This window comes from Xenia sp. Carnegie-2017, unplaced genomic scaffold, assembly GCF_021976095.1.
Source record: "Xenia sp. Carnegie-2017 unplaced genomic scaffold, XeniaSp_v1 HiC_scaffold_6, whole genome shotgun sequence".
NCBI lineage: Eukaryota > Metazoa > Cnidaria > Anthozoa > Malacalcyonacea > Xeniidae > Xenia > Xenia sp. Carnegie-2017.
In genome coordinates this window covers 9,786,869-9,811,083 of record NW_025813526.1, presented here as the reverse complement: position 1 = coordinate 9,811,083, position 24,215 = coordinate 9,786,869, and the positions used below count along the sequence as shown (strand labels likewise).

Genomic DNA, 24,215 nt, shown 5'->3' with positions numbered 1-24,215 from the left:
TGTTCACCATGTGTGACTTCATAGCTCAGTTGGTCAGAGCACTGCACCGGCACCACAGAGGTCTTGGGTTCGAGTCAGTCATCTGAATTTTCAGGTTCATGAAACAATTGCTTAAATTGTCCAACAAAGGCTAAGAACATATTTACATTTAATTTCATCAAACACCGCACTGCATATTCTTTCGTAAGACTGTGTTTACTTACTTTAGTGTGCACTTAAGTTTGCACGACCCACGAGTGTGCATTGAAAACTCGATCCACGGAAACTTTTGAAACTTGTCTATGATTGGATGGATTATTTGTGCATTAGTCAAACACAGCTCTGGTTCGCTATCGTCGATAAATAAGTCCACGGAAACTAGTCAGGCACAAATCAAAACATATAAATACAGCGAGTTAATTTTGTGGGCTTTGTATTTCCAAAGTATTTCATCGTTTACCAAAATCACACGGTCAATTTTGGTTTATGGCTACGTATTCTGTTCCTTATGGTGATCCTGTATTCTTAGAGGCAGTTTGCTCAACGTTTGAAATCGGCTTACATATTTTACTATATGTAAACTTCAGATTCGAAAACATTTCGTCTTGTCATCGAATAATAACAATACCATTGGCTATTCGTTCCTTTTGCGTTGTCTGTGACAGGGTCCAGATTGAGATTGATTGGAGTCATGAACCAGTTGTTGCAGCAGTCCTCGGCCGTGACAGACACTTCCGTGCAGTACGTCTTTCCAAAAATCTCTTGGACCAAGTTGTAGCCTCTCACGTAGGAACTTTTATTGGGGTCGTAGAAGTGAGTGGCTACTGTTTGGTTAGTTTCACCCTCGCTGCACTGCCACGAAAATTTCAGGGGGTGATCAAAGAGGTTCGTCTCGTTCATGATGATGCGGAGCTTGCTTAAATCGGCTTGGATCATAGCCAATCGGTTGCTGGAGTTTGCGGTGGCATTGGAGTAAGTCTTGGTGTGTCTCCAAGCCTCAAATTGGTGATGAAGAGAATCATCTTCCTGGGGATTGGGGCATTGTTTAGGAGCTCGAGAACGCCAGCGTCATTGTTTAACGACTTCTGAACTACCCCGAATCAACACGTGTGAAAATACAGCTCCTTAGCGATGGAGACCTGGTGTCTGTAGTTTTTTGTCATGCGATAGGTGGGTTCTATACGTATTCTGCAGTTCTATACGTATTCTGCTGATAGCGTCTGCGTTATTCGCACCGCACCCTTTGTTAGAAATGATCAAGTAGCGACTGAGATCGCCCTTTGGGAGGTCGACGCGAATCTTCACCTGTTTTTCTGGAGGTAGCAAACTATCCCTACTGGAGAAGAGGGAGAGGAATGGGCGAAACTTATACTAAAAGTTCCCGCTGAGGTCACGGATGATGTTTTCTTGCACCGTATTCGAGAAGGCTTTGATTGAAGAGAGCTGAACACCAGGCACTCTTTTGGGGGTATGATCGGTAGTAAAGACAGGGTCTCCACCTCCGTCACCTGCTGTATTTGTCGCAAAGGCTATCCAACGCTACGGTCGACTCCATAGGCGTAGGTCTGCAAGGGGAGAGCTTTCAAAGCCCTCTTGGATCCAGCTTCTGTAAGCCAAATAAGTCACTATCCGCGTATTGCAACTTCCCGATCGAGCTCTCCATAAGACTCAGGATGTGCTGAACCGGCTGCATATCAGCCACGACGCCACTTTGCGTGACCTCTTGTCCGTTGAGCTCCACACGTTTTTTTTTTTACCCAACTAAAGGCTGGGCTCGTAAGAGTTATCCAATTTGGATAGTCGCCCGTGTTTGGTTGGTTGCGATTATCTTGTACCTCGTACCTCATCTTGACGATGAAATACGATTCCGAAAGCGCCATAAAGTTTTTTGCCGAGCTGATGTCTATCCCAGTCGAGAGAGTTGGATTGTCCAGAGAGAGAGTGACGCTAGCTCGCCCTTCAAACAGGGAGACCTTATTTTCTGTCCCTTCCTCGATGGCATCCTGGACTACCTTCACAGGTGACAACAGACCACGGAAGGGCTCGGGGATTTGGGATGTGTCAAGAGTCGTCGCCGTTAGATTATGAACTTTATTCAAAAAAAGTATTGATTTTACAACAACAAAATATATATGTACAGGAAGTATGTAAAATCGTACAATTGTCACGTGTCCACTGAACTATAACGAAAGAACTGAAATTACATTAACTTTACAAATTAAATACTCTATGTTATTTGTATTATGTTAACACCCCCACTCAGACTCAGCTTGCTCATGATGAGTCTGTTATGTAGTTAACTAAATCCTTAAAAGTGTTGCTCGATGTTTTCCTACTTTGACTCGAGATAAAGACTCCTGTAAGAATGTCTGCTGTCATTTCTTCGGTTGGAACGTAACTGATCTTTATTTCCTTGTTTGTACTCTTTCTCGAATGAAATGTAGTTTCGTATCAATGTGCTTTCATCGTTTATGCAATAGGGGATTGTGACACATCTTTATACAAGGTTGGTTATCTTCTCCAATGTTGGTTGGTTTCTTCATTGGATAACCTAAATCTTTCATTTGTGCTCGTAGGTATATTGCTTCTAGTACAGCTGCCGCCATATTTTGATATTCGGCTTCGGTTGACAAAAGTGCTACAGTTGCCTGTTTCTTCACTTCCCAGCTGATTGCACCTCCGTTCCCTTCAAATTTGAAGTAATATCCTGTAGTTGATTTGCCATCATTGAGATCACCACTCCAATCTGCGTCTGAATCACCAACGATATCGAGATTGGAATTCTTCAAGAATGTTAATTGTAAATCGATAGTTCCTTTAAGATATTTTAATACGTGCTTTGCTGCTTTCAAATGTGAAATGTCTGGTTTATATAGGAATCTTGATAGCTGATTAACAATGTGAAGGATATCTAAACGGGTTTGTTTACCAATAAATAGTAATGAGCCAACTAAACTTCTGTATAACTTACCATCAACTAACTTCTGATCGTCGTTGCTTCTGATTCGCTTCAGATTTACTTCACCAGGCGTTGCTCCTGCTTTATAATCACTCATGTTGAATTGTTGAAGAACAGATTCGATGCATTTCTTTTGGTGAACGGTAATGTTGTCGTGAGATCGTAGAATTCGCATTCCTAAGAACAAGTGCATTGTGCCACGGTCGTCCATCTTGAAATTTTTGCTCGACATTGCTTTGATATTACTAACTGCTTTTTCACTCGTACCAGCCACTATAATATCGTCTATCCAAACTAATAAGTATGAGGATGTTCCATCTTCTTCTTTTCTCACAAATAAACAATAATCGTTGCAGCTACGTTTGAATTTTTCTTTAATAAGTAGAGTAGCCAATGCTTCATACCAATTCTTTGCCACTGGTTTCAATCCATAGAGTGATTTGTTTAGCTTGCAAACTTGCTTTCGTCTTGATTTTGCTTTCTTGGTAAAACCTTGTGGTTGTTCTAGATAAATTTCTTCTTCTGTTTTGGAGTGAATGTATGCTGATTTAACATCCATCTGGCCAATATGTAGACCTTTTTGTGCTGTCATTGCGAGCAGGATTTGAAGAGTTTCGGGTTAACATGTTGGAGCGTAAGTATCGAAAAGTCTAAGCCTTCGACTTGAGCATAACCCTTGGCTACATATCTTGCTTATATTTGTCGATTTGATCATCTGCTCCATACTTTACTTTATATACCCATCTTCCTGGTAAGACTTGTACATTCTCTGGTTCGTTCACTATTGTCCATGTGTTATTGTCTACTTTTTTGTCCATCATACTTTGCTTTCTTCGCTTTTCTCCAGTTTTCAGCTAGCGGTGTAGTAATTGCTTCATGATAAGACTTGGGTTGTTGTACACTTCCTTCATTAGTTGTGATCAACATATAGTATAATCCATACCTTTCTAATGGCCGCCGATTTCTGCTTTCTCTAGGAAGCGAGATTTCTTCCTCTGGATTTTCTTCATCCTCTTGCTGATGTTGAACAGCGGGTATCGGCGCATTATTTCCCCCCCCCTTTATCTTCAATCGGTTCCTTTAGTTTCTCATCTTTTGAAAAATCATCGTCGAAATCCAAGTTGGGGCTCATAAGACTTGGTTGTTCTAGATTTATCGTATCTTTTGCTAAAAAGGTTGAATTTCACTTTCTTTGAAGACAACATCGCGTGCTTTGTGGACTTTCATTGATTCGAATTCTTGCAGGATGTAAGCCGTGCTTTTGTCATCGTAAACAATAAATTTTGCTTTCACAGATCTTGAATCCAATTTCTTTAGGTTGATCTTCCTTTTCATGACATATGCTGTGCACCCAAAAGTACGTAGATTATTTAATCTTGGGGTTTTTTCGGTGAATAGGTCGAAAGGACTTTTACCTTGTTCGCTGTTGGCGGTAACGCTGCGATTTCTAATATGAGATGCTGTGGATAAGGCTCTTACCCAATAACGTTTTGGTAACTGTTCTTGGATTAATAGACATCGTCCCATTTCAACTAGAGTTCCATTATAGCGTTCGGCAACTCCATTTTGTTGCGGGGTTTTGGGTACTGTAAATTCCTGCATTATTTTTGATTCTATGCAGTAAGCTTTGAATTGCTTCGATGTATACTCTGCTCCATTATCGCTTCTCAATTTTGGAGATAATCCTGATTCTGCTACGTACTCTTTAAATTTTTCGAATGCTTGTGCTTTCCTGCTCATGAATTTAACAACTGCATACTTCGAATATTCGTCCACAAAGGTAATTGTATATCTGCATCCACTGAGGCTAGGCACTTCAAAGGGACCAAGAATATCTTTGTATACCAATTCGCATGGTTTCTGGGACTTATTGTGAGCTTCTTTAGGTACAGGTTTGCATGATTGCTTTCCAAGTGCGCATGTTTCACACACTTTCTTTAATTTGCCTTCGAAGTTAACTGTGCGTTTGACATCATCTTTGTTCAAATGTCCGAGGCGTTAACGCCACCTTTGAAAATCTCCTTTGATTTCTCTTTTATTCTGGTTGCTTGTAATGGAATTACAGGAACTAGATCTTTGGAAAATGATCTCCAGATAATATAAACCTGCATTTTTGTTTAGTGCAATTTCTGGACCATGATTTAACATCAACTTTGCTTCACTCTCTTTGAATACGAACTTATGTCCAAATTTGTCAGCTCGGTTGACAGAGAGTAGGTTGACTTCATATTTGGCACATAAAGGACATTTTGCAGTACCATCTCTACTTCTTTCCCATCTTTCAATAGAAGCTTTACTGGTACGTCACCAATACCTTCAATAAGTGTTAATTTTCCCTTTGGATCCTTAACATTTTTAGCATTGCATGGTTTTAAGTTGTCGAATAGTTCATTTTTAGTAATGATGTGATCTGTGCAACCTGTATCAATGGTGATAAAATTCAATTTTCTACAGTTACTATTTATTCCAGTACCACTGTTCATGCATTGAGAGTATGATGAGAATGAATTTGGTCCTCTTGTTGAAGATTGTTCGGTTTTACTCTGACTCCTACATGCTCTTGATAGATGTCCCTTTTTCTTGCACTTTGAACAGAAAGCTGAACTTCTTATACTACATTAATTGGCAAAATGACCAGGAGTCCACAAACATAACAAGTCCCTTTTGCTTGATTGAGGCTTTGTTTTACCTGATGCATTTCTAGAATGCATTGCTATTGCGCAATCTTCTCCTTGGATTCTTTGGATCCGACTATCCTGGTAATTCTGTAGTCAAGTTCGCAGTTCTGAGAAGTTAGCTGCTGGGTTGAAACTTTCTTGAACCACGAAGTGTTCAAATTTTTCTGGAAGTCCGTTAATGACTAGAGCATTAAATAATGTTTCTGATATATTTTCTCCGGCTTCAGTGAGTCGAGACATTAATTCTTGTGATCATACAAAATATTCGGATATTCGGAACTTTTCACTTTCCCCTAATTGTAATCGAGATATTTTTCGAACTAGACTTACTACAGTTGGTTTTTCTACGTTAGAAAATCTTTGTTGCAGTAGACGCCACTTTTTGCTCCGTCTCCGACTTCATCTGGCGACAAGCAGTCATGTCGTCTGTATAAAAGGCTGTTGTTGTCAAGAGCTAGTGCAATATGACACCATACCGTGTTGTTTCTTTCTTTGATTTGATCAATTTGTCGATTTCTCTCTCGCACTTTTGTTTCCCATTCGGCCCTTTGCTCACTTGTAGCGTCGACTGTTAACGGTGTAACTTCTTGAGGTATGACTCCTCTCCCAAGGAGAGCTTTGTACAAACCTTTCGTTTGCATATATGCAGTAAACTTTGTGCTCCATGCCGGATAGTTCTCAGCTGTTCCATCGAACACAAACCAAATAATTGTTTGACTATCCATAAATACGGTCTTGTACTATTTCTGTACTATTGCTGAGCTATTTCTGGGCTATTCCTGGGCTACCTGGGCTACTCCTGGGCCTATAACCTGTTAGATTATGAACTTTATTCAAAAAAAAGTATCGATTTTACAACAACAAAATATATATGTACAGGAAGTATGTAAAATCGTACGATTGTCACGTGTCCACTGAACTATAGCTAAAGAACTGAAATAACATTAACTTTACAAATTTAATACTCTATGTTATTTGTATCATGTTAACAGTCGCCATGGTTCACCTTCGGTAAATGCGTCAGTGGCTTGTGCCTCCAATTGGATAGAAGGGGGTTGTTTGCTCATGTTTAAACATGGCAGCAGCAACAAGCGTAGTACTATCCGCGGTGAATAATTTGCCAGCAGTCAGCCGCGGCCTACTCGAGCCCAACTTTACGATGCGGGTTAAGGACCTAAACACTGGGGGAAAGAAGATTTTCGTCGAAAGTACCCGGTTTGAGCTCCATTATCACAATGTCGGGCCTGAAAGCAACAAGCTGTACGTTGTTATTGGTGACATTAAGACCGCGCTCAGCATCCTCACAGGGACATACACAGAGGTCGGGCACCTAATCAAAGTTGTAAACCAGACTCAAACCAACGCAGGTCATGAAGGTATAGTCTTTAGCTACGTGCGGGCTCAGAGTCAAGTTCAGAATACGGTGCCGGCTGGGAAGACCTTGAAGATAAAAAAAAGACAGCTCTTCCCTCATCCTCGGCTTAGGCAAGATTGTGGTAGGCAAATTGTGGATGCCGCAGGTGGCTCCTCCGGAATCGTAAAAACCCTTCCTTATGCAGTAGACCTGATCGCGGTTTGGTGGGCAGTCTTCCTTTACACAGATTTTATCCATCCCGCTGTGGAGTATGAGGACAACTCTGACAGCCGGGTCCTCAAGACCTTTCTCGTCAGACACTCGACGGCATTAACAATTATGTGTTTGCTAAGCCCGACTTGCGGCGTCCACGCTCCTACCAACAAGTGAACGAGGTCTCATTTTGGTTGAAATTCAACACTGGAGAGTCATTTCCAAAGGGTATCCGATCTTTTTTTATCTAAGAACCGTTGATATTAATTAATTTTAATCAGAGATTTAATGTGCCAAAAGATATAAGGAGCTTTGAGTTGCCTGCCATGGTGTTGATGCAGCAGCTCACCACGATCTCAGGGGTCAAGCTCTGCGAGGTTTCCCACTACTGGAGTTCAGCGATATTGCCGATGTCTCAATAGACGGATGGAGAGCAATGTCTCGGGAAGCGTTTGTTGACATGGGGAGAAAGAACCTATTGTGCGCAGTGATGGCAAATGGCGGCATTGCTCATTGCAGTCGCTGCCCACTTGTCTGGGGGTGCCATGCTGTCCTGACTAACGTCTGTTTATCGAAGAAGGTTATGTAGAGGGGCTTTTAAAAAGATTAAGTAGGGTATTCGGCAAAGAACCTCTAGCCAATGATCAGAAGGTGCTCGACCTTGTGCCTCTGACTACTGGCTGCGGTCCTGACGATTTCGAAGCTGAAAAGAAGTCGCCTACGACACGTAGTGTCAAAGCCGTCGTCCCGATAAAGCATGGTCGCGTTTCTACTGACAGAAGCGTTGAGGAACGCCTCACAGAGTCGTACCACAGCCCAGCAGGGTGCTGGCGCGGCTCTGCTGCTATCCTAAGGCTGGCTAAAGAGGCTGGCGTCGGCGAGGATGTGACTCATAAATGGATAACAAAACAGGGCATCTGGCAGATCTACTTTGCCCGCACCAGTGCGAAGTACTATCCTCCTACCTAAGTTTGACATCAACACCACGAATGAAGTTTACCAGGCCGATCTTTGCTCTGCCTTAAGATCGAGTCGGAAGACGCACATTCAAATACGCACTGACGGTCGTCGACGTAGCAAGTCGGTATAAGGAGGCCCAGGCAATCACAGACAAGACAGCGACCCCGGTTGGGAAGGCGTTAGATTGATGCCCGTGGGCCTCTTCGATGTCCTAAGGTTTTACAAGTCTACCCTGCCTCGGAGTTCCGCGGAGATGTGTAAAAGCGTGTGAGAAAATGGTATCACGATTCGACGGGGTAGGGTCGGAGTTCATAGAGATCAGGATTTCGTAGAAAGATTTAACCTAACCTTGGCGGAGCGATTGTTTGGTTATTAGTATCATAGCGATTTGACTAAGCTCGGAACTCGGAACAAAGAATCGGTATCAAGATTACCTGAGGTGGTTAAAGCGCTCAATAATGAAGCTACTCGTTTGACGGGCAAAAGCCCTCGCTTGCGACTCGGAAGAAAAGCGTTAAGGCCAAACCCGTTGCGCCGACGCTTTGTCCAGTTGGTTTTAAAGAGCGACGCTTGCCATTGGATGTTATTGTGCGGTATTTTTATTCCCCTGGCAAACTAGAGGGTGGCAAACGGCGTAGGGCGACCGATCCTATCTGGAGTGTGACCTCCCTTCAGGTTGAGCGTGGTGTGGTTGAGGGCGGGAAGCCTGTGTTTTATACTTGAGCGATGAGCACAAGTGCGCGTTTGTGCGCGAGGAGATCCAAGTGATGCCCTTTAAGACCGAAACACCACCGGATTAGTCCATGGGTCCTGTCACGCTTTTATGAAAGCTTTCACTAACAATTAGTATCTTGCGCTTAGCCGTGGAACGGCTTTTCTACTGTGATTATCAGCATAATTACCCATGTTATTTATTATTTATTTGCCTGCGGCACCGGCTTCACTATGCCCGTATGCTAGGGTAGATATCCCATCGGCCGCGATGCAACGCTTCGTGTCCAGCGGGCTTAACAATGTCTTGTTGACATGCTCGCCGAAGATCTGATCCCAGGACTGCGCAGCATATCAATACCGAGGCGGAGTCGCTTTGCTTCACAGAGCGCCTCTTTTTACTGGGCATGACTGATATGCTTTTCCACTACGGCCTTTTTAACACCTTTGGCTTTGCGCTCCTCCAGACCATCGGCTTTTAGGATAGAGTACATCTTGGGCCTGAGCCCCACAAACTCAGCGATAGGCGCCCCAGCGCACTCTTCCTTAGCTTTCCCCAGCACCTTCTTGTTGGCTGTGCTGAACAGAGAATGGTCTTTGGGGTAGTTGCTGGTGTCGTACTGACCGGCATTGGTTTCAAAGTTGACACAGCCAGGAGTGGCTACGGCGACAAGCTCCCGGTGTTTACAAAATGCTCCTTACGGCGTGCGTCTCAAACAGCCTCTGTCAACAAAGTCCAACTCCTGGCCTGCTCGTGTGGCTTTACTTCTTAGCCCGGCGGAACTGCTTTTACCGACAGGAGAAGGGGCGAAGGCGGGTCTCTGGTGCCTTAAAATCAGATGCTTTGGGCAGGTGGTGGCTCGTTAACCCAGGAAGGAAGCTCACCTAGGGGAAGGAGAACCCTGACTCCAAACCGCCGCCGCCTTGCGGTGTACTCGGTCACGGGAAAGGAGACGGATACTCCGAAGAAGAATGCTGCAACTGCTGGGGCCGCTCTACACGTGGCAGCTTCTACACCTGTGGAGCATTGAGCGTCAGTAGGCGAGAGGGTGGAGACGGCATGCACATCCCCTCTTCACCTAAAACATTCACCTGTGCTGGTCAGGCAAGCAGGTTTGCCGGAATCAAATGATGCAACCATTCCTTTTTTGCGCCAGCTATCTCAAGTCCTGTGGCGATGGAGAAATGGAGACGGGAACAGGCCGAGGTTGCTGCTGTAAGTTCTTAGCCACGACTCTGCACGCAGGCGGCTGCAAATTGATGGCCGTCCGCCGTAAACCTAGGGCAGATAGGGCGCCTGTATCCTCTCGCAGTGACAGAGCAGCCCTCATTAGTGTTAGACACTGCTCTCCCCACTTGGGGAAAGGGAAATAAAAGGATCCCTAAACAAAGCCTGCCCTACTTACACCTGGCAAGAACTGCACCTGCCTGGGCATCAAACTAAGCGGTCGTACAACTAAGGATAACAAGACAGGAAAGCACTTAAGCATTGGGGCATGGAACGTGAGAATGCTGTTCGACAGAAGAGACAGACAAGAGCGACGCACTGCTCTAATAGCAAGGTTGCTTAGACAATACCAGGTGGACATAGCCACATTGAGTGAGACCAGACTTGAAGATGAAACTCAACTGGAAGAAGTAGGTGGTGGCTACGCCTTCTACTGCATTGGGAAACCGGAAAATGCCCCAAAACACTCAGGCGTGGGATTTGCCATACGCACTCAGCTCGCAAGGCGACTAGTCAGCTTGCCACAGGGCATCAGCGATCGCGTCATGACCCTGTGGTTGAAACTCTAGAAAGAGTGCAACGCAACAATTGTCAGCGCCTACGCCCCTACAATGGCAAACCCAGATGAAGTGATGGAAGCCTTCTACGAAGAGCTCAACCAGCTACTCTCAAGTGTTGACCGCAGAGACAAACTCATCATCCTTGGTGACTTTAACGCACGAGTTGGAGTTGACTACACCATCTGGCCAAACATTCTGGGTCGCCATGGAGCTGGCAAGTGCAACTCCAATGATCTGATGCTACTATCTCTCTGCGCACAGCACGAGCTAACCATCACTAACACTCTCTTCCAACAAGCTGACAAGCTGAAGAACACATGGATGCACCCTCGCTCCAAACAGTGGCACATGCTGGACTACGTAATCGTCTGCCAGAGGGACCGCAGAGATGTGCACATCACACGCTGCATGTGCGGTGCCGACTGTTTTTTTGATCACCGCCTGCTACAGAGCAAGATGAACATCTAGCTAGCCAGAAAGAACAAATCAGCAAGAAAGAAGCCACTGAGGAAGTTGAATGTAGCTCGCATTCTACCCAGCAAAGAAGAGCTGCAAGAGATGCCAGAGGTAGCCCTGGGAAACATTAACATCACGAGGAGGATATAGATGAAGACTGGACCACTTTCAAAGAAGCCGTCTACAACTCTGCATCGAGTGTCCTTGGATACGTTGAGCGAAAACATCGAGACTGGTTTGACGAGAATGACGCCAAAATCAACAGGCTTATTGACAGGCTCCATAAGGCTCACAGTGAACTTATAGGGACAAATCTTGCGAGAAGAAGAAGCAAGAGTACCAGCAAGGGGGGCAGCATGTGCAACACAAGCTGTAGGAAATTAAAAAGGCCTGGTGGGAAAAGAAAGCCTAAGAAATCCAAGTGGCAGCTGATGCTCACGATTCAAAAAAGGTCCACGATAGGCTTCGCGTGGTATACAGTCCAAAATCGTCAGGCTGTACCCCCATCAGGTCTGCAGACCGAGCGACACTGCTAAAAAACAAAGTTGACATACTTTCACGCTGGGCTGAATACTTCAACAAACTGCTGAATAGAGAGTCACAGATGAACTAAGAAGCCATTGAGTCCCTCCCCACCTGCCAATCCCCAGCTTCCAATCAAAGAGGAAATTCCCGACCCACCCACCAGAGACGAGGTTGCGAAAGCCCTCAAGCAGACAAGGTCTGGAAAGGCTCCTGGGGCTGATGGCATTCCAGCTGACGTCTACAAGAACGGAGGCCAGGCACTGCTGGACAAACAGACATCCCTATTCCAGGAGGTTTGGAAAGTTGCCAAGGTCACCCAGGACTTCAAAGATGCTGCCGTCGTGCACATCTATAAGAGGAAAGGCGATAAGACCTCATGTGACAACCATGGAGGATATCCCTCCTCTGCATCGCAGGCAAGGTTTTGGCCCGAGTTGTCCTCAATAGGCTAATCACAAACGTTGCGAGGCTATCGTCCCTGAATCTCAGTGTGGTTTCCGGGCAAACAGGGAAACTACTGACATGGTTTTCGCTATCCGCCAGTGGCATGAAAAGTGCCGCGAGCAAGACAAGGAAGTCCACATGGTCTTCGTAGACCTAACTAAGGCTTTTGACACCGTTAACCGGGAAGGCCTTTGGAGGATCCTGGGAAAATTTGGGTTTTCAAAGAAGCTAGTCTCTCTGGTAGCCCCCTTTCACGATGGCATGCAGGCAAGTGTCCAGGAAAGTGGGGAGATATCGGACCCATGTGCTGTGAAGAACGGTGTGAAGCAATGTTGTGTTCTTGCCCCCACTCTCTTCTCCATCCTGCTCACAGCGATGCTGCTCGACGCCTTCCGTGACTTCGACAAAGGGGTGTACATTCAGTTCCATACTGATGGAAAGCTCTTCAACCTCAGAAGACTTCAGGCCAAAACCAAAGTCTACGAGGCACTCTTGCGTGAATTTCTTTTCGCAGAAGACTGTGCACTAGCCACCCACTCCCATGAAGCCATCCAGTGCATAACAGACCGCTTCGCAGCTGCATGTGATTGCTTTGGGCTTACCATCAGCCTAGGCAAGACTGAGACCTGGGTCCAGCTTCCATCATCCCAGACTCGTGACACCTCACCACCACCTCCTGTCATAATTAACCACACCAACATCAAGACTGTTGACAAGTTCTGCTACCTTGGCAGCACCATCAGCAACAATGATTCCCTGGACGCAGAGGTAACGCTGCGTATTGCAAAGGCCAGTGCTGCTTTCGGCAGACTAAAGAGAAGACTCTGGCTGGAGCACGTCATCAAGATCGTCACCAAAATTGCTGTGTACAAGGCTGTGGTCCTGAGTGTTCTGCTGTACTGCTGTGAAAACAGGGCCACTTATCGCAGGCACATACAACAGCTGGAACAGTTCCACCAGCGCTGCCTGAGAAAAATCCTCCGTATCATGTAGCAGGACAAAGTGTCAACCTTGAAGTTCTTGAAAGGTGTGGACTTCCCAGCATTGAGAGCTTGATCATAAAAGCTCAACTCCGATGGACAGGCCATGTCGTAAGGATGGATGACAGCATAATCCCAACGATGCTGCTATATGGTCAACTACAAGACAGGAGCCGTGTCCAAGGAAGACCAATGAGGAGATACAAAGACACCCTTAAAGGATACATGAAGAGCTGCAACATAGACCCAAACACCTGGGAGGAGTTCGCGGGAGACAAACTGCAGTGGAAGCATCTATGCTCCCAGGGCGTTTGGAACTTCGAAGCCAGTAGAGTAGACGCCATCTAGGAGAAGGTGGCCCAAAGGAAGCAACGCTCTGCCCCTCTTTTCTCGTACCCCTGCAGCGTTTGCATGTTAAAAAATCGTAAGACATAGTTCTGACCTTTCTTTTAAGAAATGTAAAGGGCACAAGTCATCTTCGCTAATGTAAATTCTATGCTCATACTTTTGTGTCGTGTTCGTACATGTTCCAAAAATAATAGAGATCAAGGAAGCAATTTTTACATAGTGCTTTACATTACTGCACGAGGAAAGACAAGGAGAATGGAATGTTTATTAATGATTTCGAGTAAAAAAAGTGAAATCTTAAAAATCAATTGCTATTAGCCACTGCTTACTTGAATTATTTGGCTTTGATTTTCCTGCTTCATAAGACTGAGCAAAGGCTGCGAACGTACTTTGTACGATTTTCCTGTTTTGCTTACTCCAAATATTTTGCCATTATAGGTATCAAGTACTGATAAAAAAGGAAGAGGCTTTAATAAAGACTTGGCTTGCTTTTTCCTGCAGTATGAACGTACATAACAACAATTTTTGAGTGGTCAACTAACTTAATTAAATTAAAATCACTTAAAAATTCAGTAAAAATCTTATTTTTCATTGAAGAAATCAGTAAAAATAATGTTCAATGATGTTTAAGAATGAAGGAAATGCCGTAGTTTTATAATACCAAACGTTGCGATGTTCTATAATACCAAAATTCAGCGCTCGGTATTAGTCAGAAAAACTGCTAGATCCACCACTGATTTCTGGCAATATGTAATTACATACATTGGCTCTCAAAAATAAATTATCGCACATGCACCAGCAGCAAATCAAAAGATTTTCTCAAAATACAAACAAACTTGTGATAATCGCAAAGTAAGCACTAGCTTAAAATTCAAAATAAGGAAGTGAAAATGGTGGAAATCGATCACGTGACGAGTATAGCCCATTAGCCCTTGCAAATCAGTGAAAAAAACATGTCCCATCTATTACATTAGAGGGCTCCTGAATGCACCGATGAGTTCTATAAAAACTGAAGGGGCTAAGTGGACTGAGGCGATGACACCAAAAGCATAGATGCCAATTGACGAATTGATGCTTGATGAAATTTCAATTCACAAACATGTAAAATGGTCATGAAATTTCTGTTTCTGTGAATATTGAGAGCGAGATGGACGATAACTCGCTGCAACTGGAGTTGTCAACCAGTGAGTTGATTTTCGTAAAGTCATATCATATATATTTTTCCTGTAATATTTGAGTACGGTGTTGCTTAAATGTTACTATTATGTATCTAAAGCATGCCATATTGAAGCCTTAAAGAATCAGCAATGAAAGTTTCAGTGCTATATATTGCTTCTTAATTTCAGTTGTTCCTTAAAGAACATTTTGAGCTTATTTACCTGTTAGAGTGCGGAATGGACATTTATCATTTGCTTTAATTTCTGCTTTTTTAAACAAAGAACCTTTTTTGTTTTCTCGAAGTTATTTCTTTAATTTTTTGCTTCATAATTCTTTTCATATGAATGAGGTAAGTACTACAATTAAATAAGTTTATAATTTCTGAAAATCTGTTAAGCTTCTAGTATTTAAGTGCACAAAATGTGTTTAATTTTATTGGCTTTACCCCTTACTTCATCATAAGTACATTATTAGTCAATCAAATTAAATCCTACAAATTCTAAGTAATATCCTGTAAGTTAATTGCGATCATTGAGATCACCACTCCAATCTTCCTCTGAGTCATCAACGATATCTAAATTGGAATTTACCAAGAATGTTAATTGTAAACCTAAAGCTCCTTTAGGATATCTTAATACGTGCTTTGCTGCTTTCTAATGTGACATGTCAGATTTATTTAGAAACCACAATAGCTGAATAACAATGCAAAAGAAGTCGATATCGGTTTTGTACCAATAATTAGTAATGGAACTAATAAACTTCTGTATGAATTTGGATTCACTAATTTCTTGTCGTGTTTGCATTTGATTAACTTCATATTAACTTCTCCATGTGCTGCAGCTGCTTTACAGTCACTCATATTAAATTGTTGAAAAAGTCAATAGACGTATTTCTTTTGATCAATGATAATCTTGAGAAAACTCTATTGTCTATGTGGAAGGCATTTATACTGATATAAAATTTCGTTCCATGAAAATTCGAGGAAATTTTAACTATATATGGCAACGGGGACTGAATCTTCTAGGTGCACAGATGCCATAAAACAATTTGGTATCATAGACAGGTCACAGACCACAGTGTGTTCACCTTAAAGTAATGATATTCCACAAATGTGTTAAAATATTTCAAATTCAAAATCATACAATGACTCCCAACTTTCTTAGGGCGGACAAAAGTTGGGGGAGTAAATTCACCATGCTCATGGGATGATAGAATTAATAAATTATGATCTTTTTTGGCCAACAGTTTAGTTATTTCATAATCATTAATTTGTTGTTTAGATTCTCTGAATGTATGATTTACTTTTTTGCAAAAAGGAGGGGTCCTTCAAAAAGTTCTATTGTGTAGCACTGAATGTAACAATAATTTCTGTGTCGGATATTTTCCACTCTTCAAGAAATCAAGTTATGTTTCCGGCAAAAAAGTGTATTAATCTTTTTCTGCAATTCGTTTTTAGTATTAAAAATCATTTTGTGATTGAAAACTCACTTTTTGAAACAATGGATATTTAGGCTGGGTGTTACTGATGTTTTTTTTCTGTGACAACTTGCGGTACCATGACCTCTGATTTGGCCATGGTTTCTTCTTCAATAAAAAATGCTTTCTTGGATTGTTCTGGCGAGGCCCAGATTTCAACGCATTACAGGCGTGATTGTAATTGTTTTATATCCCCATGTATAACCTCCATATAAGCAAGAACCGGTCAGAAGTGGGCCTCTGTGTTTACCCGAAAAACTCTTCTTCTATAGCTGGAATGTCATCCTCCTCGAGATCTGATGTATTATGGTTTATTTCGATATTAAGTGATTGTTAGCTCGTTACAGATATGTTGTATCTCTTAATGTATGCTCACACAGCAAAGTGTCTTGTATGACGGGCAGCACAAATTGTGTCCACCCAAATAAGTATTTTGTCGGTACAATTTACCATTTTCAACAAAGTATAATTCGCGTCTAATGTGAAGCAGAATCAAACGAACACTGATGATGTGAACAGGCGAGTGCTATCTCATGTGACTTTGTCACGAAGTCACCGGTGACGAAATAAAAGCAAAATGATACTCACGTGTAAACAATCTACAAAGGCTTTAAACTATATTTCTCAATAATCAATATACATATATTGTCTTTATATTGTAAGCGTTAAGGTATTTAAGGTAATTAGAAACTGTAAACATTATTATGTGATATATTTCTTGCATTTTTCATGTATTGATTGTAAGTAATAATGTTGCAAAATATTGACTATTCAATTTTATGATCGATGCACTCGCATTATTTGCATGATCCTGAATCCACCCCTGGCGAAAAGCAGTATATTTAAAAGTATTTGGGGGTGTGAATATAAGCTGCAATGGTTTTAACTAAAGGTGAAAGTGTATATCAACTATTGAAAGAGAAATGTAGACGTAAACAATTGTTCTTCAAACTTCTTGAGCAAAACTACACCAGCCTAAACCAAACAGCCAATAAGAATTTACAGCATTTATTAAAAGTTCAACTTGTGAGATATTACTGTAAGTCCGAGTTACTCCGGCAGATTATAATGGCAATTTGCAAATGATCAAGAGACGAAGGAGGCATTCACAAAGGTATTTTTTAAAATCTTAGACGTAAACACTTTGCAAAGTCGTTTTTACTTAGGTATGAGCATCGTTTTTGGTATATTTATAGTATGAATTTACCATATTTCCATCGTCTGAAATTAACAATTTTGTCTGATTGTGCGCATAAGAGCGGCCATACTGTCTCGCGTTTCCGGCCATCATGTTTTAAACTCATTGAAGAAAACGAGTGTGGCAAGTTTGGAATCTGAAGCTTACCAGATGCGTTTTGAGCACATTACGACAAAGATAATAGAAAAGATGGATACAGTTAGACTATGTAAAATGACCAAGCTTCTCCAACTATATCTATCTTCATTGGACGCAAAAGGGTGTAAATTAATAACAAAAAAATATATTAAAAGAAATTTAGAAGACAAGTTTGGTGTGTTGCTAAGGTTTGAAAATTGAATAGCAACTGCCAATATTTCTCTAATAACAGCTAGTAAGTATGACACACCATTACGGGTAGCCAAAAAGTTAGTGAATGTTGTTATACAAGGATTGCAAGTCAAAATATTCCGTCATTCAAAAAGCTGCCAGTGAAATATGTGCATTAATCCAGAATGTAGAGAGTAATTTGTAACCCCGAGTAATGAGGAACCTGATACAATGGTCCTATAATATTTAATTAAACTTATATACGAGGCACTTCATAGGTTCGTTTGGAAAGGATTCCAAGCGTGGATTGCAGTCACTTTTCAAGAACAGAATCGGTTTGTACATGAAATATTAAAAACGTAAAGCCACTCTACAATGAAAAATGCCAAAATAAACAGGAAAAAGTCTTAGAGAGCAGTGATTTTACAAACATCATCAAATTCTATGATATTTACATCAATTATTGTAGCAACAATAATGGAAATTTTTCTTGCTTTTGGATATCTTATATTGACTTGGCACATATTTTTGCTTAATTTGGTATTAGCATGAAGAGAGGCAATTCGGACTTACATTTATCTACTCGTGAGAAAATGATTTGTTGATGCTTTGCCTAAAATAACCTCAATTATGCTCGTATATATTTGATTTGTCTCATCTCAAAGAGAACCACACAGAAGCACACGACTATCTCAAGTCTGTTTGATTAGTAAGTTGATCAGGCATGCAAAGAAACAGATAATTCAGATACGAAAACTGCAGTAGGGACAAAAAGGTTTAAAGCGGTAGCAGTAAACAAGTAGTATTTTTTTAAAAGATGAGGCTGATGTCAAGTCATTACTAGTGATGTTTTATAGCCAGTGGATTAAGCCATTTAGCAGTGAGCGGTTGGTTTTTTTGGTTTGTCGACATGGTAACGTGCAACAACAAAGATTGAAGATACCTCAAATGCGAAATAATTTGACGAAATGGCTTATAAAACAATCCAAAAAGAACGTCGCGAGAAAGATCCCTCCATTGATCTGTTCCATGTTACCATAAGAATATTTAAGTTGAATTTTCTGAGTTGAAATAAGAAAGTGAGTATCAATATAAAAATGAAAAAAGATCATTCTTTGAGCCAATAAATCTTTGTTTGGTCAGATGGTTTTGATATGCAATAAACGCCATCTTGAGATGAAAGATTTCTTTTGCCCTCCATTTGGTCCCCTTCAAAGGTCATTATTAAGTTCAGATGGCTCATTGAGAAAAACGACCAAGGCATTACTTGCAAAAGATCTACAGAAAATAGACCTGTTTCCGAAGAGATTCATTAACCTTTGCTGTATCATATATTGCAAAAAGCTTTTCAGATATAAAGGATTCTCTTCACAACATAATGTTACATGAAGGATTATTCACTTCCAGAATTGTGTTATCTTTGACGATGTACGAAGAATGCAAAGAGAGAGCAAGCAGCCCGGGTCACAAAAAACGAGTTTAAGAACATTTAAGTGCGTTCACAAATCACATAAATGGAGAAATTTCTTACGAAATCCCAAAAATAATAAAGCCCTAAGGATCTTTTTGAGCGAAGAGTAGAGAACAGAAGAGTGGATAAATATAGGAAAAGCTAGAAAGTAAGTTTTTGTACGTAGCCTACAAAGAGAAGTGTTACAAGATCTCAGCAAATGGTACCCATGTTGATGAAGAAAATCTGGCTGTGGCACAGTAATTGTTGTATTAGAATTTGCACAAATTTATTCATGCTGTATTTTTGCCATTTAATTATGTAATTACTTCATACATATTTGATAAAAGTCGAACATCAACAAGAATCAAGTTTATCAATATCTCAAATTTTCTTAAGCCATTGATCCAGATCTGTGTCCAAGCTTGCTTGGTATACATGCTTGTATACTATATGTGATACTGTCAGTGCTTGGCCGGTGGAGGAAAGGTCGGAGCGATACGGCTTTTAAAACAGAACAAATAATTTTAAGAGATAAATGAACTTTTTAGACCTATCAGAAGAGTTATTCAAGAAACTTCAATCTTTCACCTACAATATTTTTTGCAGTCGTCCAGAGTCTTCAGATATCAATGAGTTTCGTTACAGACTTTTTAGGAATCAAAAGAGAAAGCATCGATTCTTGCAAAATACAGCCTTGCAAAGATTGCTTGTACAAGCAATCACGCCGAACAAATTACAAGACAGTTGTCTGAAAACACACTTTAGAACGTTTTCCACAAATTCCATGTGCATTTATATCTGGCTAGTATTATGAAAACGGCTTAGTGGCCATTAGTTGAATGAGTGGCGAAGTTCTGCAAACAGCTATTTTGAAACTTTTATCTTGTTGATACTACTTATCAGGCAAATTACTACCTGCAAATGTCTGGTGAACGTCTTAAAAATGTTTGGATTAGTGCACACTACTGAGGTGAATAAAACAAACTAAACGTTCATTTTTTCCATATAGATGTAACTTTTGTCACATGGCAACGAAATTTTGAACTGTAATGTTACTGGTTAATTGTGACAGACATAATGTCATTTTGGTACTAACAAGTAGATTTTACACACTCATTAGCTTTATTCATTATCTTTTTTTATTTCTCTGATATTTATTCCGTTTTTTAGACATACGTGACACTTACTTTCATCCCATGACTTACCATGTTATTGTACTCTTTCTTGATGGTTATCATACGTCAAAACAAAGTTTAAGAACCTCAATTTTTAGATATGTAATTTACTTTAATTTAGTTTTACCAGGACAATGTATAAATTCTGTTTTTTGCTTACGTTCCTATGGAAACCCAAGTGTTGAAATGTAAAATGAGCGATTTTGCTGTCCTTTACTTTGAGCATCAGTTCTTTCCATTTCAGACCATTTTTGGGCATTATTACTTCGTCCAAGTCACAAAGTACCAAATACTTAGTGCAAAACATGTTGCGGTAGACGCAATCATGGATAGCCAATAGCAAACCTCTGTTGTAAACAGGATTAGGGATATTCTTAACCCAATTCATTACAGCATCAAGAATTTTAATATTCTTTGAGTAATAATTTAAAAAATTTATTGCTATACAATGGGCTTCATAAACATATATAGTAAACCATGTAGCTTCTAGTGCTTTGTTAAGTTCTATGGAATCCATAATTCCTTGGTCATATTTACCCCCATAGAGTGGTGTCTCATAACAAACACCAAACTGGTGTTTGATTGATGAGGACTGATCAACTACAGGAACGAAATTTGAGATAGGAATCGTGTGAAATGAAGAAATGTCCTGTGACATCATTAAAGTGACATATTGTGGTCTGCCCACAACAGTGTTATATCTATACATAATTGCTCTATATCTGTCAACTTTGAGCTTCCAGAACTCCGCTAAAATGACACGAAAAGCAGGGGTTTTTTTCTATGACTCTTTGGTTCCCATTCATTATAAAACCACAGAACAATGCATTGTCGAGTTTGCCCATTTCGTAGCCTAAGACCACCACACTTCTTTTGAAATTTCCGTAGCGGACTGTTTGTAAAAAACGCTTATCGTAATAAGATGAGAAAACACTGATTGTGTTTGAAATTCGTTTCCAAGAAAAGGATGAAGAACAACGAACACATTTTTTAGTTTGCTTTTTAATCGCTTTAACAAACGTCCACTTTTGTCAGATGTTGTAAATTTTGGGATTTCTTCAAATGAGGATATTTTAGCTACAGAAACATTTGTAACGTATCCATTGATGTATGATTGTTCTCGAAAATTTTCAATCAAAATTAAGACAATGGCTATCATAAAACCAGCTCTGATGAGACGTCTTGCTTTTTTCTTATAATGAAAAAATAAGGCCATGGCGTCAATTACTATAAAAATAAATCAAGCTTATTGTTCATTCAAATATAAACTACTCGACTTGTAAGTTAAATGCATGATATCTTAAAACACTAAATACTTACTGCTATTTATCTTCTCTGAATAAATATCGAACTGCACTAAATACAGTATGGTTTTTGTTCGCGCATTACATACATTCCCAAAAAATCTTAGAACTCTCGCTCCTCTATAGAAAAGATGACAAACAAATAATAGTATCAATTTTACTGAGATATCTAATTAACTTAAATGTAACATAGCATGTATAACATAAACAAAAAGCCACAATTGTAATACCACCTTAAGAAATTAAAAAAGAGCAACCAAGAATGATGGTAAATTTGTAAGTATTAATCGTCATAAATCACTTTAGTCATAATATTGACATCATGCTAGATTATTTGTTCTCATTTTAAAGGTTTTGTAATTTTGCAACACAGGATAGAGAAATTTCTAAAAAAAGTTTTTTGTTGTGAAGTATTATCTAACGCTTCGTTCAAATCTCAGGTATCAGGCTTACTTTAACAGCCCCTAAGAGCCTGATTATAGCACCGAGTTAAGCTGGGAATTATGTCTGGATTATAAGCCACTCAAACATAAAAAATGGAGGTTTGATGAGCACGTTTACAAAAATGGAGGATCTGCAAAGGAGTAACACAATTTTTACCACCTAATACACCAAGGTGAGCGCAAATATACGTATAACTGCATGTAAACACTTGCTAAAATGCCCATGTTATGTTACATGAGTTATGTTATGAGGTATATGAGGTAAGTTATGTTACATGAGTAACATAACTTACCAGAACGCCTTTATTTACAAACATATATTCATGATTTTGATATACAGATATACATACTGTTAACTTAGCCGTCACGAGAAAGAGTACTGTTGACAAAGGGATTCGAGAGAAATGTCTCAATTAGATTTACACAGTAAGGATGTACAGTTTGATGATAATGCTTTGATAAGTTACACAGATGAATCTAAAAGATTGATGTAAACGGGTAGGGAGGCTGATACCGAGGAGGAAACTGATTCTTGATACCAATGATATAAGAGGCAAGAGAAAGAAGTAATGTGGATTTTGATGATGTGAAAGAAAGCATTTTGAAGAGGTCTAGATGAGCAGTCAGGTGAGGATAAAACATATCTAATCATTCTATAATTATACTGATCCAGAAAGATCTCATCCAAAGAAAGTAATGCACAAAATGAAAGGAGTTTAAAGAAAATGATGATTTCAATCAGCAGTGGAAGCAGCTGTTAACAAAAACAATTTCATAAATGACTTTTCAAAAAACAAAGCTTTGCTGACACTGTCAAGGTTAAAAAATATCAACTGTGATCAATTAACTTTTGTTACAAAAAACTTTATGTTTGTAAAAAAGTAAATGGTTTGAACCCGGGAGTATCTTACATGTTTGTAAATGTAGATCGTCCAGGTTGGTATAGTCCTAAGAACGACTGTTTTTGTTGTTGTTGACTGACGTTTTGACAACCTTAGCGGTAGTCATCTTCAGAGTCAAATGAGGAGTAAACGTCAGGTTAGCCGTATTTCTTATCTGATTCTACGTCATTGTATTGTGTGTACAGGAAATATGTACCGTCATTGTGAATTAGTGTGAAGTGAAATGTTTTTAGTTGTGATTTGTGATTTATGTGTGATGTTTTTAGTTGTAATGTGTGTGTGTCAATTGTGTATTGTCATTGTGAATTAGTGTGACGTGTAATGTTTTTATTTGATCGTTTGTTTGTATTGTGAATAAGTCGTTTGTAAGGTGCCAGTAATTGCTGTGATCTGTTCAGGCGTGTTTGTTCAACGGGGTTTGTTCCAGAAACTTTATGTTATGTTAATGTTTCAAATTGGGAAAAAATTTAAATGAACTGTTGTTTATATTGTGAAAAAACTTTCATCTATATCAAAAAGCCTTTATCATGGTTTCCGTATCCATCATCTTATCTTGAAATATCATAATCATTAAACAAGTATGCAGCATGTGCGAAAATATTGAAGTTGAGCGTAACAAATAAGGTAAACAGATGAAATTAGTCGATTCCTTTAGAAGATGATCATATTTTCAGAAAAAGCATTCAATTATTTCAATACAAACTTGTTTAAAGCAATCCAAACCACCCCAAGGCCTGAGCATGTGTGGGCATGTTTGGGCAATATTTTTGGTGTAAAGAAGACAAACATTTGGAGTTGTTATTTTTGTTCTCTGTTAGTTCACGGCAAAACTTTGTTTCGTTCGCGGCAATTTCACGCACGTACCTTATTGTTGACACGCGTATGCGTATGCGTATGCCCTTTAATATACTGATGTGAATTTAGCACCAAAATCAAGCCACAATTGGCGCAGCGCCCGCAGTAAAGCTGAGATTATATGAGAACGCAGAAGTGAGATAGAATAATCCCTCCCACCGTCCTATTACATTACGTTATGTTTTCTTTTAAAGTAAATGGTTGAACCCACGAGTATCATTACATGTTCCTTAATTTAAATAGTCCAGGTTGATAAAGTCCTGAGAAGGACAATCGCGAGTACACAGTGTACGTCGTTCTTCAAATTACAATGCAAAATTGTCTCGCAGTGTAATTTTCATCAATACATTTTCTCTTTCCGCAAGCTTTGAATTGCTTAAACCATTGAGTCAATAGAGAAAATATCTGATGAGGCAGAAGAATTTCTTTTAAAAAGGTATACAGAAATACCTGGCAGCTTGGAAAATGTGACTTTGGCTGATTAAACCGCATGGTACGACTCTTGTCCTCACAGACATATAGAAAACCAAACAAGTGTGATGTTGAT

At 40.1% G+C, this 24,215-nt stretch overlaps 1 protein-coding gene across 1 annotated transcript; it reads left to right on the top strand.

Annotated features, from left to right (window-relative positions):
• The first annotated feature begins 10,363 nt into the window (after positions 1-10,363).
• LOC124457089 (craniofacial development protein 2-like) lies at positions 10,364-12,075 on the top strand. Its single transcript, XM_047007378.1, has 3 exons — positions 10,364-10,594; positions 10,652-11,002; positions 11,749-12,075. Exons 1-3 carry the CDS (start codon positions 10,364-10,366, stop codon positions 12,073-12,075), a joined length of 909 nt encoding a protein of 302 aa, XP_046863334.1.
• The last annotated feature ends 12,140 nt before the right edge of the window (positions 12,076-24,215 follow it).